At 40.4% G+C, this 20,322-nt stretch overlaps 1 protein-coding gene across 1 annotated transcript in view; it reads right to left on the reverse strand.

The window, feature by feature from the left end:
* Window positions 1-20,322, reverse strand: part of LOC143287540 (cyclin-dependent kinase 11B-like) — a 101,773-nt gene that overhangs the window by 77,990 nt on the left and 3,461 nt on the right. The window contains exons 2-4 of the mRNA XM_076595592.1: window positions 14,705-14,886; window positions 11,751-11,929; window positions 9,866-10,076 (exon numbers count right to left, since the gene is read on the reverse strand). Coding sequence (XP_076451707.1) covers window positions 9,866-10,076; window positions 11,751-11,929; window positions 14,705-14,880 — 566 coding nt within the window. The 5' untranslated portion in view covers window positions 14,881-14,886. The remainder of the gene's footprint in view (window positions 1-9,865; window positions 10,077-11,750; window positions 11,930-14,704; window positions 14,887-20,322) is intronic.

Here is a 20,322-nt window from a genome sequence, read left to right on the forward strand (position 1 = left end):
GTAACCGGAAGGAGGGTGAGATAGCCCCTGGTGTGATGTAAAGGTGACACCTTACTGGGAGGGTCTGAAGAGCAAGGGCCCCCTGAAGCTAAAAAAAATACTTCCAAACCCCAATAGCCATGTAGGAATCACCAATGTTTCACTGTTCTGCAGGAGTCAATAACTTTTTTTTTCTAAATGGCACAAAAACACACAAAAGAATGAACAGTTTTTCCTATAATCCTAAAACCTGGTTTTAAGCAAAACATATTTCATGTTCATAATAGAAATGAATCTTTCGTACTTCAGCTACAGATCCCAGAACTAAATAATAAACACTGACTGCTGTGATCAAGTGTATCACTGCATCATCAGCTGACTAATTTCAGAAAAAAAGCATTGTAAATTTATGTTGCTTACACTAGTTACAGTGACAAAGGCCCCTGTGGCTTGACAGGGACAGAGATTGTGCATGTGTGTGTGTGTGTGTGTGTGTATGCCTGTGTGTGCATGCATGTGACAGTGTGCATGCACGTGTGTGTGTGTGTGTGTGTGTGTGTGTGTGTGTGTCTGTATTTGTGTGGGGTGGTGTCTATGCATGCGCGTATATCAGTGTGTGTGTGTGTGGAGAGGGGGAAGGGTGTGTGCATGCGTGTGTGAGTGTGCATGTGTGTGTGTGTGTGTTGTTTTCCCATGGACAGGAGTGAATCATTTTTTTGTTTGTTGTTTCTGATTGAAAGCATGTTTGTTTGTTTAGTGTTTTTTTGATTCAAAGGGCGCTAGATTTCATCAAAATGACTCAGAATTGACTCTCAGCCGGATCTGAGTAGAGCCCAGTGCATAATGTTTGGCACAAGAGTTGGTCCCATCGACACAGATTAGAAACAGCCTTTCATTATTGGGATGGAAGAAAAGAGAGTGGCAGTTTTTCTTTTTTTCTTTTTTCGTCAAAACGCGGTTGTTTCTTTATTGTTTTTTTAATTCAGAGTGCACAAGATTTCATCAAAATGACTCAGAATTCACCTCTCAGCTGAATCTAAGTAATACATGGTGTTTGACACAAGGCAACACATAACAGATTAGAAACGGGCCAACTGAATTACCTGAAGTCACACTATTTGTTGTTGTTGTTGTTGTCAAATACATCACCAGAAGCCCCCTTACCCCACCTGTGTTTTCTGTCAGGATTTGCAGCTGGAGGGGCAAGACACACAGCTTGGTGGCACAGTTTCTTTTTCATTTTGTCTCTGGTGTAATACTGGGCTACAGGCACCCAACGGAAACAAATTTGATTTCAAATCCTGGAATTAATTGTGTTGATTTCAAGACATTTTCTTTGACTTGGACTTACAACAACAATAACAACAGTTATACAAAGGAATTATAATAACTTTATCACCTCCTTAACTCTGTGCAGTTTTTTCCCTTGATTTTTTAGCATCAGTGATCGATGGAGAATTTTCAGAAATTATCATTCATAAAAACACCTTTTTGTAAATAGAAGCATTCATTCACTAAAATAAACCTAAACAGACACATTTATCATGAAAAAAAGTATCATCTTTAAAAAATACTGTCCTGGATCTACGTCAAAGTAGAAGTTCGCCACATGCCTTCGCTTCTGACGCCATCTTGAATTCTGACAGTGGACCCAGCCAGTGCTCGCCAATTTTTCCTGCCATATGAATTCTAATGACTCTTTCTTGGAAAACTAAACCTTCAATAGATCCGATGAAAAAACCTGGCAGCTACAAGATGCCATGTCTGACAGTGATACAGATGAAAGACCCTATCTCCCTTCGTCAATTCCAGACCGTAGCAGACTACGCCATGCGAAAGTGTTTCGTTTTCATCAATCGATCTCAGTTAACTAAAAATATTACCGTTCTGATACACAAATGATAAAAACTGGTCACTGGAAATCATTTGTCGGCTTATTCTTTATGTGTTTTATTAATCATTTGACAGTCAATAACATATAAACATATAATTCTGCTTCAACACATAACATGCTGGATCAAGCACACTGACCCAGTTTCTGCTTGCAGACGAGCAAGTGCTACATTATAGGAATTCAAGACAAACCAAGCAATTGTAGAACTGCACTGATTGTGACAGAGTGAGTTTCGAATACCTGTGGCCAGAGGAAGAACGAAAATTTTTTTTTGTACATTTAGAATACCTGTCTGAATGTGAAAATGTTTTGCACGTGGTAAGTGTGGGTGAATCGTGAGCTGTGCATGTTCATGTGTGCGTGTATATGTATGTGCTGTAACGTCAGTCTGAATGCATCAGAGCTCAGATGATGTGGTCTGTGTGCCTTGACTGTTCTGAACATCAGGTGGGAAAAAATAAGTTATTTTATTGTTTATTCAATGATTGGTTGCTGGATTATTTTATTCGAAATTTAACTGACTGAATAGTTTGAGAATTTAGTAGTTTTTGCTGCTGGTTTTGAAATGTTTGCTTTTTGATAAATTAATACTTTTTAGTGTAATTTATAAGACTAGTGACTCATAAATGAATATTGTATGGCTAATTGGAAAATAGTATGAATGCATGAGTGGTGTGAAAGGATAGCAAATATAAGAAAATAAAATAAGGGAACAGTAAATGAAGGAGGAACATTAAAGAGGATTAGCTGGATGCTCGTTCAGTGTGCCGGAAGGAATAATTTAAATGGAGTGTGCCAAGAGCTAAAAACATGGAAAAAGTGTTATCAGGGCTCCATGTTGACCGGCCACGGAGTGGAGGGACGTTGTGGAACTGGAATGTTCACCGAGGAGGAGGTGCCCGAGTTTCCCACGAGTGAGTGGGGTGGACACTGACTGTGAGTAGACTAACTGGCCGGCCTAGGACTGAGGTGATCCTGGATTGGATTAAGTTGTGCAAGAGAGAATTGACTTGTGACAGTCAAGACATTTGTTCCTGGTTTTTTGAAATTTCTTTGGAGGTGAAGAGAGTGAATGGAAAAAGCTTCTTTTTTTTTTTTTTTTTTTTTGGCTTAATAATTATATTTGGCTCAGGGGAGAATTCCTTGTGTCTATTTCTGTTTACTGAGAGAGTGAGAGACAGAGACTGAAGACTGAACTCGCTAAGTATTTCTTCCCTTATCTTGTCTGTCTCCTCACCCACTTAGTAACACTGATGCTGCGCTGGTCATAATCAGGTGGGTCCATGATCCATGCATTTTTCACATATATGTGCATGTGCATGTGTGTGCATTATTATTTTTGCACATTTCTATCATCAGGGGAAAAAAAGGATTTTCGCTTTTTGTTACAAGAATGCAGGTTACAACACGGAAGATCCAGGATCACAGAACCCTCTCCCCCTTTTGAACCTGGAGTCTAACTGGAGGATGTCAAAACAAGGGCTGATATCACCAATATTTGCAGCCAGTGGACATACATTCTAAGCAATTGGGAGACAACAAAGTTCTGGGGAAGTTAAGAAAAATCAATATCAGACAGCCACTAGTCAGACAATGAAAATATGGGTGGGGTGACAAAAGTTGTCAGTTAGTCAACAAATACAATGCATTACACAAAACAAACAAATGGTGGAAAACTCTTCTCTTTTTTTTCCATTTCACTGACACTGCACAAGTAAATGCTTATATTTCAAGATTTTAGAAAAAATTCACCCAGACATTCCAGAACTACAGAGACATGATAGATTTGGTCAGTTAGACTATACTGAAGAAGTGATTAGACAGAAAAAAGAAAAGAACTGTAAAAAAATTGAATAAAGATTTTTTTAAAATTGTTATGCAGAGTTAAAGAAATATAAGAAAACCAAAAAAAACCAATGTGATGTGTGTTACCTGTGGAACAACATGTGCTTTGTGGATAGCAGGAGCTCCCCTCTAAGTTTTGATGAAGGTAATGTCATGCATGCATGTGTGTGGGACTCAAATGCAAGGATGATAGGGTAGGGGCAGGGTCGGTTTTGGGGGTTTTTTTTTGTTTTGTTTTTTTACTTGTTTTTTTTTTATTTGTTTGTTTTTCTTCAACCAGTACCTTGAGTAGGTGATGACTTCTGAAATACGTATATTCAATTTGTTATTAGTAATTACCAATAGTGTTATGACAGGGAAAAGCCAGAATGTAAAGGTGATGACTTTTAGAAATATGCATGGGTTTGTTGTCCCACACATTTCTTTCCTAGTTTCTTCCTCGGGATGTTTTCTGTACATTCTTTATATACCTATTTATTTTTTGGAAATAGATTTGTAAAAACAAACTGGTTTCTTTTTGGCATTCTCTTCATAACCAATGTATATCCAAAGAACCACAGCAACTGTTTCCACTGTTGGGACAATTGTTCAGTGTTCTATTTTTAGCAACAATATCAACAAATATATTGTTTAAAAAAAGAAAATAACTGTAGTTTGTGGACAATTTATATGTTTGTATCCTTGAGATGCTACATTAGTGTGTACTGTGTAAACTCTTGTGTTTTTTCTGCAAAACAAGAAGTCTGTTGTCTGTTGTACATGACTTATGTGATTTGTGTCAGTCAGGTCAGGGGCATAGCCCTTGCTACTGGTACCATGTAACCCAGTACTACCTGCCGTATGTGAAGTCTCCCAACAATGGACCAGGTGGAGAAGGAAACCTTTCCCAACGGCTGTGAAAGCGGAAGAGGATGACCAAAGGGCAGGGGGAGCTCTTATCCTTGACTGGAAGTCCTCCTAGGAGACAGAACTCCAAAGAAAAAACCTGCTGAGGCCGTTCTACATGTGGCAGTACCTGCACCTGCACCTGTGGGACTCACTAAAAAAAAGTCACCTGTGCTGGTCAGGCAACCAGGCTAATGTTGGAATGACGAGCTTGCCCTTCAACACCCAGCTTTCCAAAGCCCTGCGGCGATGGAGAAGTGGTAACGGGGACAGGCAGAGGATGCTGCTGGCAGTTCCTAGTCACGACTCTGCACGCAGGCGGCTGTGGGGTGATGGTCATCCGCTGTTGACTGGGGCAGATGTGGCGCCCGTATCCTCCCACAAGGTCAGAGCACTGCTCTCCCACACGGGGAAGGGGAGATAAAAGGATCCCTAAACAAAGCCTACCTCACCTAGTACCTAGCAGGAAACCGCACCTACTTGGACATCCAACACTAGCCATCAAAAACAACAGAAGAAAAGAACCAGGAGTCATGCCCTGACTTTGGGTGTCTGGAATGTTCGCACCCTTTTGGACAGAGACAACAGACCAGAAATGCACACAGTGCTCATTGCTAGAATGTTTGATCTAGCGCTACCAGGCGGACAAAGCGAGAGCCCAGAGCGAAACCAAGTTTGCCGGTGAAACCCAGCTGGAGGAAGCTGGAGGGGGCTACACCTTCTACTGCATTGGGAAGACAGATGGCACCCCAGGAACCTCAGGCATGGGCTTTGCCATTCAAACCAAACTTGCATGACAGCTTGTGTGTGCATTTTCTACAAATTGCCATGCTAAATGCACACACACTCTACAAAAAAGCAGGCAACAGCAGTACACTCCTGGACTTCCAGAAGGATGTAATTAGTGCCATGATTTTTGGTGACCAAGACCCAGACACTGCTAAAGATGACCACGCTGTTCGTCAATGTGGATGACACTTCACTGATGTCATCCCATTTACCCCACAGAAGGCCCGGCCACAAAGGAGGTGCAGAGTCTGCTTGAAGAAAGGACAAAGAAAGGATGCGAGGTTCTACTGCCCAGACTGCCCCATCAAACCAGCACTGTGTCTTGAAGACTGTTTCCGCAAGTATCACACACTGCGATTTTACTGGCGATAGCTGCTGGGTGAGTACACCCTTTTCATTCTTTGTGTGGACGGTGTTGGAGTCATATGGACCTAGATACTGTTGCACAGCCTTGAAAGTGTGTGTGGTTAATCACAACAGTCACAAGAAAGACTGGTTGATAACCTGGTTGATGTTGTAGCACCTTCATAATGGAATGATAGTCCCACTTTTTTTTTTATTGCATTTTATGGATTTTTTTTGTCAGATTGACTCTTTATTTAAACATGTAAGTATTGAAAACAAAATCTTGGTTCATTTTCCTTTCATTTGATACATACTTTTATGCACTTATCTTCAGTACTTTTTGAAATATAAGCCACTTAAAATCATTGGCATGTTTTTCTTGTTTTTCTGAAAATTTTCTCAGCATAGGCTATAGCAAAATGTACTAGCAGTGAAGGGGTTAAGGAGAAGCGTGAGTGAAAGAAGCATGGCTCAACTTCTGGAGACGTTTTCCCTTGCAACACCTGTGGGAAGTGCTGCACATCCAGAATCAGCCTCTTCTCCCATATGAGGACACACACCGACAGATAAGCCTGTCTGCCTACTCATCCGTCTGTCTGACAGGAGACTTCATCATCATGTGATTTGTAGTGATCAAACAGGAAATATAGTTATGTTTTTATTCACAGCACTGAACATGTACTTTTTGACACAGTACTGTGAATTTTGTTTGAAATGAAAGAAAAAATGATTGTTTTCTCAACAGAAGTTAAAATTGTGAACTTGAACCCAAGATCTTGGAATTTTTATTCAGTGAGAATGTGAAAAATACTGAAAATGCTCAAATTTTCTATTTTTAGAAACAGTGGTCAAAGGTCATAAAAAAAAACTATGTTCCACAAGCATTTTAAAAAAATATCATATTTTGAAAGTTTGTTTCATTCTAATGACAATGATGTATCATACATCAATCAAGTTTGGTCCATAAATGCACATTTTAGTAGCATTTTAAAACTGCTGCATAGTAACCACTGAAAAAAGTGTGAACAACTCCAAAACTGTTAGGAGTTAAAGTACAATGTATAAGTAGGTAGGACCACTTAAATTTTGAAATTCAATATATCTAAAAACCATTGGAAAGAACATAAAAAACTAAGTTCACATGCAAATTTTCATTGCATTATACCCAGTAGTTTTTAAGAAAACGGCGTCTAAAAACGTGCAAAAATGACGCGTTTTGACAGATTTAACAAATTGCTATTTTTAGACTGTCATAAAATTTTAAGATGAAGACTTACCACATTGTTCTTTGCTGTACTTGGTTCCACCAATACCTAGTTTATGCTGAATTTTTTCTGGCCTACTCAAGAACATGCTTAGAGAGAGACAGTGCCTTCAAAATAGCAAAATATTCAGTTTTGTCAAGTGTCGAATGGCCTGATTTCACAGTGATAACATGCTGAATTATAATGCTGATATCTCAGAAAGTTTTCATGCTACAAAAACATTTCAGATATGTGCATGTTCAGAAAAGCATGTAGAATACAGTTTTTTGGAAGACTTAATGCTATCAGAAATGCAAATAACAACGAAAACAGTCACAAAGTATATGTTTTTTAGTAACAAATGAGCAAGTTTTTTACAATCATGATGATACTATGCTGTCAGATATCACCAGAGTAATTGTAAATGTGCATATTTGACATAACAGAAGTCCAGTCATTTCAGCATCCTTGATTTGCAGTTCCCTTTCTTTTTCACTCAGTTTTGCTTTAAGAAATGACACCTCCTCTGTCGTTGTTCTTAGTTCCTGTGTGATAATGTCCTCATTTTTTTCTTTGCTGCATGCTGGCTCTGGGTCTGAAGTAGGAGGTAGCTGTTTGACAGTTTTTTGCTTCTTCCTGCTGTCTCTGATGACCTCTGCACTTTCAAAAGGAAGTTCTAAAAAATCTTGAAGTGCACTCTCTCCCCCTGGTTTACTTCTGTTTTTACGCAGGCGAGCCTCATCTGCTCTGAGCCTCCCCAGTTTTAATTTGAGCTGTTGGGTTGGTGGCAAATCTCTGACCAGGTGTCATTTATGCAATGTTGCATCCTTTATCCTCAATATCCTAGCTAAGTGACATACTTCAGACACAAGACCAATAGGACAACTGAGTAAAGCCTCACAGTCCTCTACAGTTCCTTTCAAAAGATCTGCATGTGTAATTCCAAACTTCTGACAGGAGGGACCAGGGAAGATGCATGAATCTTTCCTTTCTTGTAAAAAACATTCAGCACCACTGATCGTTTCACACTTGCTGAATTCCTTAACTATTGACACCACACGTGGAAAGGTACACTCTGGGAACAATTTGTGTAGAAAATGTTCCATTTCCCCCCAGGTTTTGTTTTCTTGATACTTTAACATATTTAACTGCATCAAGAGTTTGTTGTTGGATGGAACCTTGGGTGCTGATGGTGGTCTTCCTCGTCCACTGTGTGCAACAGCCACCCTTAAGGCTTTATACTGATCATCATCTGAAATACACAGTCATGAAATTTGAGACAGCTCTAATGCTTTAAAATACTTCTTTTTTTTTCATTTCATAGATGCTTTTACATATATATCATTTATATGTGTGTGTGCATGAGTGTGTGATGATACATGATCTACTAATTTCATTACTACTCCACTGTAATGGTTTCACTTAAATTGATGTAAGTTTTATGTAACAACATATCTTAAACTTATTTCATGTTTACTAATCATATAAGTTATTTATTCTTTACATCATTTACACACACACACACACACTAACTAATCCATACTCAGGCAACCTCATGTATGCATGCTACATCAGTTCAACAGACACTAACTCTGTGCATACACTCTTAGTATATAAGATACATACTAATGCGCGCACGCACGCACGCACGCACGCACACACACACACACACACACACACACACAGACGCGTGAAATTGTCTTGGCGTTTGATGATCAGAACAGAAGTGGAAGGATACACGTGTTCCCATGCTGTCCGACGTCGGTCACAATATTAAACCATCAATCCGCTCTCACTAACTCAAAACCCTTGTACAACAAAAAATTACTGAATAATCTGACACTTCATCTTCTAGATACAGCTGTCGATCGCGGTAAATTTTTGAATAAAAGATCATAATTGTGCTCAAAAAAAAAAATAACGTGACTGACGAAGCGTTACTGTTCCCAGTTACACATCAACACTGCTGAAGCAAAGTTGTTAGGATTCATCCAAACCCACAAAAATATAAAAAATATGATTTACATTTATTTTCAAAATAAACATATTGAAAAAAAATTTGCTTACAAACCTGTAAGTTGGCGTGTTTTCCATTCTTCAAACGATGATGACGAGCAGACGGCTTCGATCGCCGCCATGGTCGAGCAGCGTTGCGGGATCCGAAATCGGTCACTCGTTTTTCTTCCAAAGCGCGTTTGAGATTCTTTCTTTATAGAAAAGCCATGAATTGCACTTGAAAGTGCATAGTTTAAACTTTTTTTTCTTGTAACTTGCTCGTGATTTGAAACACTGGTTCGTATGTTATAGGGTCGCAAACATCAGTCTCACACTTTCGCTGCGACTTTCAGATCTACTTTCTGTGAAAACCCCAACAAATTTCTAGCCAATCAAAAACTTGAGAATCCTGGCTTGCCAGTGACATAGTTTCTAAATTTATACATGGCCAAACAATGCAGCGCGAAATGATCGAGTGACACACATGTTATTCTGCTCGCGCGGCAAGCACGGCGGAGTCTGTCACCGCAGTAAAAATCGACGCGACACCCTTTGTGTTTGAACGCCCGGCACATACCAGTTTGACTCGAATGATAAAAACAAATACCACACGAAGATAGATGAAAGAATGAACTTTATTCCAGTATAAGATTGGTGTCATTTAATTAAGTTTGGTAGTGAAACGAGCGAGTTGAAAATGGTCAAATTATGGGTCTGGACTGCGCTGTTAACCACAGCCACAGTGGCCGCGGACCGACCTAGTATAAGCAATCACCATTGAGTTTTCCCTCGGCACACAGGAATGACAAATTGTTAAAACATTCAGCAGGCAAGTGGTTAAGTATTCTTATGTTCACACACACTGGAGAAACCAAGTTCAATAATTTACCTCTCTTTCAGTGATTCCTTCCTCTTGCGTGCCTCTTTTCCAATGTCCCTGTCATCACGCATGGCCCAATCATCTCGAGGAACCTCTTTCTGACGTTTTTCTTTCTGCCGTTCTCGCACAATCTCGCGAGCATCCTTGAAGCTGCGGTCAATTCTGTCCTTGCTCTCATTCCTGTCCATGCGCACATGGTGCTCCATGGCATGACGGTGACCTCCAAAAACAATCCCGATCAAACAGGCAATGTATCATAATAAAGCAAAGGAACATATCAAGCCCAAATTAAGTACCTATTATCAGCAGTGACAGGCATCAGATCCCTATCATGATGATCACACACACACGACACATGTACTAGGAAAGCTTCTACTTCAAACTTCTACTCCCAGTTCACTCACATGCAAGAGAAATACAGAAAAAACAACACAAACACAACATTTCTGAGTCATTCTATCATTCAGACTGAAGAATTGCCAAAGAAAAGAAAAAACACAGAAAACCAGGGACTGCATCCTGGTGGGGTGCAGGGGCAACGCCCTGTTGGGTGTCCAGGGTCGGGGTAGGGGGGTGAAGGCCCCTGGTAGAAATTCATTTTTGTCACTTTGTAGGCATTAGGAGGCCTTTTCCAAGCTGATATTGATATTTGAAAGAAAATTCCGACTACGATTTGCATAATTTGTTTCTAGTCTAAATGCGCACTGATGTATAATGTCCACATGATTCTTTACTTTTCAGAAAACACCATTGACTTTTTTCCCTATTCACACTGAAGATTCACACTAAATGCCTGCTGTTGTGCTAAGCCCAGTGAAAGAAATGTGCAGGCAAAGCACCAGAGTAAAATTTTTCATTTTAATCCCAAGCAAAATCTATTCTTTTTCTCTTTTTCTTTTTTTTTTTTCCACAAGAACAACATATTCAAAAAAGGAAAGGCAGGCATGAAAGATCTGAAAGAAAAAAAAGATGAAGGAGCGCACACACACAAACAAAATGCATTGAAATGTCATCTTGTACATGAAAAAATCAACCTATTCTTTTTATATAAATGTTCAGCATAGCATACACATAACAAATACAGAATATATATATATATATATATATATATATATATATATATATATATATAATGATCCACATTACCCATTCTTTCTTATCTTTAATGCTCAATTTGGATGATTTTTTTTTTTTTTAACAGGAGTATGGTTCGCTTTAAACTTCTCCTGTTTCAATTATTTCCTTGTAGTGACACCAATTTGTGTGGAATTCAACAGATTTTAAGTTAACAAAATCAATATATTTTTCTGTTTCATATCTGTTTTTCATTTGAGTAAAAACATTGAATTGGTGTGTTTCTTCTTTCATTTTATATTTACAAGCATTGAAATTTGCAAGGAACAAAATTAAGTCTAAAATTTTATCAGATTCAAAGTGAGTATTGATCAAACTTGTGTAATAGCATCATTTCCAAAAATTACAATTGTCTTATTCAAAGAGAAAGATAACTACTTTTGACCAAAAAAGAAGTATTAATTGCTTGTTCAAACTTATTCCAAAAGATGGTCCACATGTCTACATCTCCAGAATATATCTTCTACAGTGTCCTCCTCATAAATTCCAGGGACTGATCATTAAAAAGTCAGCTCATCGATCAATTGGTCATTATTCTAATCTGACCCTATTTGTTCAAAGATGGACAGACGACATCCGCATTGAACAGGTATAATTCTACAGCCACATCTATCCCCCTTCCAGTTTTTTTTCTTCTTCAATTCCAACGCTTCATATTTTCAATAACTTTAAAACTATAACAGCACACCTGAAGATCTCAGTATTTAAATTAACATGCATCCCTTTTATTACAAAAACTTTAGAAGAAAGCATGACTCACGATCCCTTTCTCTGTCCACTTCACGCGACTGTTTCTGTTTGTCACGCCGACGCTCCGCCTTGTGCTTACGCTTATGTGACTTTTCTCGCCGTACAGGGCCAGCCTGAGACTGGGGGGGTTTGATATGGAGCGCGTCTCGCTCTATCTCCCCATCATCAGATGGAATCTCTATTACATCTCTGTAACAGTAAACCTGATACATAGATTAAACAAAACAACAAATTCAGGCTGACAATTACATTTAATATCAATCATAAATATGGAATACTGTTCATGGCTGTCCAACAATAAGATTGCAGATCATCTTGATGGCATGTACCAGTTCACTGCTGAACCTGCCGAACCAGGCATGTGGAATTACTGAAAACCACAGTGTTGTTTCATATGAACTTTCCTCCTTTTGATTCTTCACAACCGATGGCAGGATCTCTTTTTGGTCTGGACAAATTTGGAACAGCTTGTTGTCCGTCTGGGTGTTCCATTACTCTTGCAAAAGATCTTTATCATAAGTGTTCACCTTCTGCTTCATGTCTGTGTATGGAACATAGGATCTTGATGATTCTTCTTTTATGGCAAGCTAGTCCGCCATTTCATTACCTTGAATACCAACATGGCCCGGACCCAGGCCAAAACATCATACCCTTTGCTTGTTACAAGTGTAAAAATTACATAAAATTCAAGCAATTCCAGCAATCGCTTCCAGGGCTGACATGGAGTCCGAAAAAATCATATAATTCTTGAGCCAAGGTAGGATCGCCTTCTATCGTGATCAGCAGTTTGACAATGAGCTTAACTTAATCAACCGTGTGACTGTGACTGTGACTGACTTCTCAAAGCCTCTTTACTCTTAAGTCTACAAACGGAGAACACATACTAACAGTAACACATTCAAAAGAGCTCTTTCGTTTCATTTTTGGTAAGAATTTCTTCTGTCTGATGAAAATCTAAACATGTATTTCCGTTCCTAAACGGAAGAGTTGCACCCAAGCATATGTGTGCACGCATGTATGCTTGAAACAGAAAATGAAAAGATCATTTTATGTGTTGTTTTGCTCTTTACTTATTTGTTTATTTGTGACACAGCATGCGAAAACCCAGCTCACATCACAGCCAGCTATCTTAGCTATGCACAAAAATATGTCATCAGGGTCAAAATAACTAAAATCGAGACTTTTTTAAATTTCACATCTTTGAAGTTTTACCTCTGCTGTCATTAACCCTTTGAGCCCTGACCACCGCTTTACCGGTGGTGGGGAGGGGTGGCATAATGCCTGGCCACCGGTTGAGGGGTGTGTAAACACTTGTGTCATGTTTTGCTATTGGTTGACTTATACTGAAGAGCCAATCAGAAAAACCGTAATATTCTGACGTCAGCGAACGTAGTACCAACATTGCCGCGCCTTTTCACTGTGTTTTGTGCATGTGCTTTGGATAAAAAAGATCGATTTCTACCATGAAGAGTGCAGAGTCTCAACATGACATGCCTCCTTTGATCAACTGATTCTGCATGCTCAGATTCATTTTCAACATCACTATCTGTAGCAAAATCATCCGATTCGAATTCCACCTCACTATCAGAGTAATCATTGTCATACTCTACTTCCGATAAATCATCAAGCATATCAATTACTAGCTGCGTTGTGTAAAGTTTTCTCGCACGTTTTGTCCCTGGTTTCTGCCCTGAGGGGCCAGGTTGAGACTCTGCACGCTTCAAGTGTTTACGCACCGCTCAACCGGTGGCTGGGCATTATGTCATTTTTCTCTGCCACCGGTAAAGCGGTGGTCAGGGCTCAAAGGGTTTAATACCAATTATTTGCAAATTTTGGCTCAGGAACTCAGGGCTCAAAGGGTTAAGTATTTTAGCATAAAACTGCCTGATACTGTGGCATTTTTAATGTTTTCAGGTGCATGCACTGTTGGTACTGCTGCACACATTGTCACTTAGTTTGCAATGTTCAAAGCATTTGACTCCAGGCTTTTCTGAAACTACATCAGCCCATGATGTGGCAAAACACTTCAAGACTGCAGTTAGCAAATGTTATTTTGATCTGGGATCTAAAGCGTAAAGATTCATCAGCATTACAGGAAATATTGTTTTGTTTGAACACAAATGCAGCCTTTGTCTCTCATTTGAACATTCACTATCACCAATGACTACTACCTCATGGCATTGCATCACTCTTCCACTTGCCATTCTTGACTTTGTTTTAGTACAGAAAAAAAATATGAATTTTCCTGTGCTATTTAAAAAATTTTTTTTTATAAATTATAGTTTACTTGATTCTGAAACTTTTGACACCACAAACATGTTCAAGGTAATTCTTGTTCTTAAGTTACAAGCAGGCAAATGTATGTTTTTTTCATGAGCCGATTTCTTCATTTGTTCTTTTCAGGCTATGAAAAAAAAAAAGAAAAGAGATTAATTCTGTTCTTTGCATTTTAATCTATGATTTTAGACTTTGAGTATACGAAATGTCAAACTTTAGCCGGGTTTTCGCATGGCGCGTCACAAACATGTATTGCATGAAGTGATGCAGGAGTGAAATGGCTGCGTGTAAACATGATCTGCTGTAATTCTGTCATTTGTTCTTCATGCAAGTATACCTGTAACAACTTATGGAGAACCAAACCTAACAGGCACACACATACACAAATTATGAGCATTGAGACATGATTTCACTTATAATTATACACCTTTTTTTTTTCAGATTCAGCATTTGTAAACATGTGTTATACATGTGTAGCTAACAATATGTAGAATTGTATTTACCATTAAACTTTTAGAAAATATAAAATTTACACAAGATTACAGCAAGATACATTTACAAACATCTAAGACATTTTCTCAAGGTTTAACTGAATATATATAAGACATACTCAGTCACATAGTGACAGCACAAACTTTGTCATTCTCATCACAAGCAAAAAAACAAAGCACGACAGTTGATACTCACACACTGTCCTTGTCAACATCCAACACCTGGGATGAGGAAACCAGGGACACCTGCCTTTCTGTGCCAGTGGTTATCACCATAGCTCTATCCCGCTTCTTGTACTGCTCAGGACTGGACTTCAACTCCCCCTGCTCAAAGGAACTGTCGGGGGAACTGCTGCTGCTTGAATCTGACATGGTCCACTGCAACCCAACAGTTTTTGGGCAATGAGTAAATGCCTAAATACAGCATTAAAACCTCATTTACTTCAGTACTCTTATTTTTAAGGGATGTTTTTAATTTTATACTTTGCACACATAAAGTTCAATCCCCTTTGCTAGCCCACCATTTCTCACAATCCCTCGATTTCTCTCACTTCGAGAGAAATTGTGGGATCATGAGAAAGTGTGGCCGTTCCTCTCCCACGTTTTCTCTCTGTTGCAAGAAATCATGGGGGCAAATTGTGTGAGAAATCGTGGGAAGTCCCCCTCATTTCAATCAAAAATATTTCCTTTGTCATCATAGTTGGGTTCTTGTTTTTTTCCAAATGCAAACCAAAGAGAAAAATAAGAGAGAGAAAAAGAAATGAGAAATGTGGAGTGGCGACAACGACGATCATGATAATGACAGTGGTGTTCACAAAGACATCAACAATAGACATTGAAGGTGATGATGGCACAGTACTGGTTTAAATGACTGGATATATTTTCCTTGTGCATGTTGTGTGTGATGCTTCTGTTAGGTGTGGTGTTTGAGATGCACATGTTGTGGGTGATTGTGAATTTGAAGGAGGTGAAAATGCGCATGTATTAAGAACATTTTACAGCAGTGTGGGCCGGGCTGTGGTGGTGACAGATGTTTTTGAAGTGAGTAATGAATCATCCCAACGCCGACTGTCCTAAAGCCCTCTTCGCCAAGAGAGTGGGGATGTACTTGGGCAAGACACTATAATCAAATTCTAGCCGAAATAGTCGGAACAGCAGTTGCCTCCTCTGCTGTTCTGATGGTCATAGTCGGACACGACTGACTATCATATTTATATATATAATGCCCTTTTCCTCTATATATTATTTCATTTTCTCTATCTTCTTTCTTTTATATTTTCACTCTTTTATGTTTGTAGCCTACATTACTTGGTTATTGTCTCATATTGTTTACTGCATCATTAAATAAAGTTTCATTTCTTTTGTTATTTACACCTCCAACTGTTTATTTTGTATGAATCCCACCACAGTGCTTGGCCACTGCTCCGTACCCATTTCGGGTTTATGACATTGGTGGCAGGATATTTTCGAAGTGAGTTCTGTCCTTTTCCTCTTTTTTCTATCTTCCAAATATTTCATTCTCTCTTTTATATTTCCTCTCTTTTCTATTTGTAGCCTAAGTTAGGTTATTGTCTCATGTTGTTTACTGTATCGTTAAATAATGTTTCATTTCTTTTGTTGAATACGCAACCAAGTGTTTATTTTGCATGAATCCCACGGTAGTGCTTGGCCATTGCTCCTCCTTACCCATTTCGGGTTTGTAACAGTGTGAATGTATAGTCAGTGAGTGAGTGAGTGAGCGAGCGAGCGAGCAAGCGGGTGGGTGAGTGAGTGAGCGAGCGAGCGAGAGAGAGAGAGAGAGTGTGCGTATGTGCGTGTGTTTCCTTTTGTGTGTTTACTTGGCTGGTTGATTTGTTCTTTTCTTTCACTCTGTTCTTAATATAATATTTTTATGTTCTGGAAGTCTGGAAGGAAACAGAAAGTGATGGAACCATCTCTGTGGAAGGCCAGATCTTTTGGCATTCCACTAAGACCATGAATCTCGCTTCTACGACAGCCCGTGGCCAGCAACAGAAGGAAAGTGGTCTTGAGGGTGAGCAAGTCAAAAGGAATAGTACCCAATGGCTCGAAGGGTTGTTTTCGAATGAAATCCAGCACCAGGAACAACTCAACAAGTCCCACAGGGGCACTCTTCTGGGGTTTCTAGCTTCCTTCAGAGAGGCGCCCCTAGCCACCTCTATGAGCAGGAAATCCGTTTCAAAGGCAGGACCACCTAGCTGTTTGTGGTACAGATGAAATGAAATGAAATTATGGTGCTTAGAGCCTTGGCGACCACTAAGGCCATCTCAAGGCTATCGCCGCGTTAATAACTACTACAAGGATAAAAAACCAAAAAAAGTGTGCCCCGCACACAGTCTGCACAGCACAGACTCCTCCTTTCTGTTCTTCACCCCCGAAGGGAGGGTCTCTTTTAGGTCTGGACGGATCTGGAAGAGCTTGTTGTCCGTCTGGGTGTTCCACTCCTCTTGCCAAAGATCCTTAACATAAGTGTTCACCTTCCGCTTCATGTCTGTGTATGGTACAAAGGATCTGGATAATTCTTTCTTTACAGCGTTCCTGGCCAGCAGGTCTGCCCTTTCGTTACCACGAACGCCAACATGTCCGGGAACCCAGGCCAACACAACCTTGTATCCTTTCTTCATTGCGAGAGTAAAAGCTTCATAAAATTCCAGCAGTTTGGGATGAGTGAGATTCCTGCAGGCGATCGCCTCCAGGGCTGACAAGGAGTCGGAAAAGATCATGAATCTCTTTTGTTTCGAAGAGAGAACCATTTTTACTGCCAGAACCAGTGCAGTCAGTTCCGCAGTTTACACCGAGCTGTCAGACAGGATGTGTTCCGTTGAGGGCCGGTCAGGAAAGGTGGGACAGAACGCAGATGCAGCGACTCCGTCCTCTGACTTGGAACCGTCAGTGAAGATTCTTTGAAAAGTGGGAAATTTGTGGCAGAGTTCTGAAAAGTAAGTTCTGTAGGCCAGAGAACTGGTGGAGTCTTTACGGTACGAGGCCAGATCGAATCGGACCTCAAGTGTTCTAAAGGTCCACGGAGGGCTGTCGGGGGAACTTGGAGAAATCTGAGATGCCACCGACATCCAGATCGGCATTTTCTATGTGTGGCTGAATGCAGAGTCCAAGAGGAGTGATGCAGTTTGGGTTGTCTTTAAATTTCTTGTCGAAAGGGTTGTTGAATACAGCGTCGTAAGCAGGGTTTGTAGGTTCAGAAAACAGTTCCAAGTAATAATTTAGGGTCAGCTTCAATCTGCGGTTGGAGAGAGGTGGTTCCCCCGCCTCTGCATACAGGCTGTGCACAGGGGTGGTGTGGAAAGCACCTAAGCTGAGACGGAGCCCTTGGTTGTGTATACGGTCCAACAGTTTCAGGTAAGACGGTCTGGCCGAACCAGGGCTCTGTAGAGGTGCAAGAGAGTTCTCCTATCAGCACCCCAGTCCATGTGTGCCACCACTCGGATGATGTTCAGGGCTTTTTGACAAGACATCTTCAGCTGTTTGATATGGCCGAGGAAGTTCAGCTTCTGATCAAAAACGACCCTTAAAAATTTGGCTTCCTTGACCGCCGGTGGTGGATTTTCCCAGACGGATTTCAGGGTCTGGATAGAACTGGCGAAAGTTATGAAAATGAATACACTCAGTTTTGGAGGACGAAAAGGTGAAACCATTCTCCTCTGCCCAACACTGGATTTTGTCGACACAGAGCTGAAGCTGTCGCTGGATGCTGGCACACGTGCTGCCAGTTGCATACAATGCGAAATCGTCCACAAACAGCGAGCTGTCCGATCCCTTCTGAACCGTTTGAACGATGTCATTAATTTTTATGCTGAAGAGAGCCGGCGACAGAATGCTCCCTTGCGGGACACCTAGCTCTTGCTTGTGAATGTCGGACAGGGTGGTGCCAACCCTCACCTGGAATTGTCTGTCTTGCAAAAAGTTGTGGATGAACTGGGGCAGGTGTCCTCAGAAGCCAAGCTTGTGCAGGTCCGAGAGGATTCCAAATTTCCAGGTGGTATCGTAAGCTTTCTCTAAGTCAAAAAATATGGCCACCACATGCTGTTTGTTTACAAAGGCATTCCCTACAGTGGATTCCAGACGAACCAGCTGGTCAACGGTAGATAGATGCTTGCAGAAACCGCACTGTTCTTTCGCCAGAAGGCCATCGATCTCTAGTGGAGGAGGTGGGGGAGGGAGGTCAGCAGTAGAGGGAGGAGGGGCAACAGCAATGGGGCCCCTGAGAGCTGTCTCCGAGTGGGGACTCGGGTAACGGCTGGGCGCGGCCTCCACTTGAGAGTTCGTGCCCAGCCGCGAGTCCCCACCGCCAAGAGAAAACTTGCCACTCCCCCTTTTTCTTGCCTCATGCTGGGACACCTTGGGAGGCAACGCTCATACCCCTTCCCCCCTGGTCCCCTTCATGACCGTTTTAATGGTACGAGTGTCGCCTCTGCGATCAGCATCTAAAGACGCATCACCACGGTCCCTATCAGGAGAAATCATGAGCTCCAGGCCTGGGAGAGTCTCTTGCCAAGTCTCAATCCCAGCGTCATGATTCCTGCCGTCATGGGATGGCATACAAGGCATAGTAACCGCACTTAGGCACTTAGCGAAAATCCTATCCCCAACAGAGAATGGAAAGACAGGACTGACTTAGAGGTAAAGAAAAACGAATGATTCGAGGGGGCAGAGTCGAATCGAGTACACAGACTGTAAGAATACAATAAACTCAAGCCGCATGCAGCAAAATAAGGCCAAATGCACACTTAATAGCCAAAAAAAGCATAAGATGAGACAGAGCGTAAACCTGACAAGATGGCGTGGAGAGCCGTGGCCAAAGGAATGATTCAGCGCTTGTAGCTTTTAGAGGCATTTGATTGGCTGAGAGCGGACCGGGCAAGACAGGTCGTCTTTTCACTGTTAGCCACGTGAAATTTGGCCAAACAGAGCAAACCATTGGCCTGGTTCCAAAATGGATTCTAGAATTAAAAGGCCAGTAAGTTTTACTTGCATATCAGGTAATGTTTCATCATTTATAATTCAGGTGACACAGTTTATCACTTTTACTAGTTTTAGCACTTTTATACTCTAAATGTCAACATAGATTCAGAAGAAACAGATCATGTGTAACACAATTATTAGAAGTAATAGAAGATTTTACAGCTGAGTCAGATAATGGAGACACATGTAATATATCTAGATTTAAAGAAGGCATTTGATACAGTTCCCCATAAAAGATAGTTGATCAAGCTAGAACTTCAAGCTTATGGGATAGAGGGTAAACTTAATTGGATAAAGAACTTTTTAACAGGTAGAATATAAGAGCATGAAATTGTCTAGAACAACTAAACTCAAATGTTTCACAAATGCTGTGTTTAATTTCTCGCATCATGACTCCTCAACTCTGAAAAGCCAAAAATCAACAACATTTGACGGAAGTCTACTTTGAGGAACACTGACTCTATCTTAGTATCTAGCTACCAAACTGTATAACTTAGTGATGTTTCACTGGAAATTCCCAACAGGAAGTGAGAAAAGCTCAAAATATGTCATGTCAAACTTCCTTTGTTGATGAAATGCAGTCGCGCTTTGAAGCTGTGACACCAACTTTCTCATAAAATCCACCTATCAGTTCACTGCGAACATGAGCACTTAAGTTTAGTAAAAATATAAATAAAAAGTTTCTTGATCATAATGCTTTACTTCTTTAATCATTTATGTGAAATATTGGCAGACTTGTCCATATTCTTTAAAAAGTAATCGAAAGTGAATCGAATTGAGACAGCTAATACCAATACCACTGCGTGTCATGTGTAG

This window comes from Babylonia areolata, chromosome 11 (assembly GCF_041734735.1).
Source record: "Babylonia areolata isolate BAREFJ2019XMU chromosome 11, ASM4173473v1, whole genome shotgun sequence".
Classification (NCBI taxonomy): Eukaryota; Metazoa; Mollusca; class Gastropoda; order Neogastropoda; family Buccinidae; genus Babylonia; species Babylonia areolata.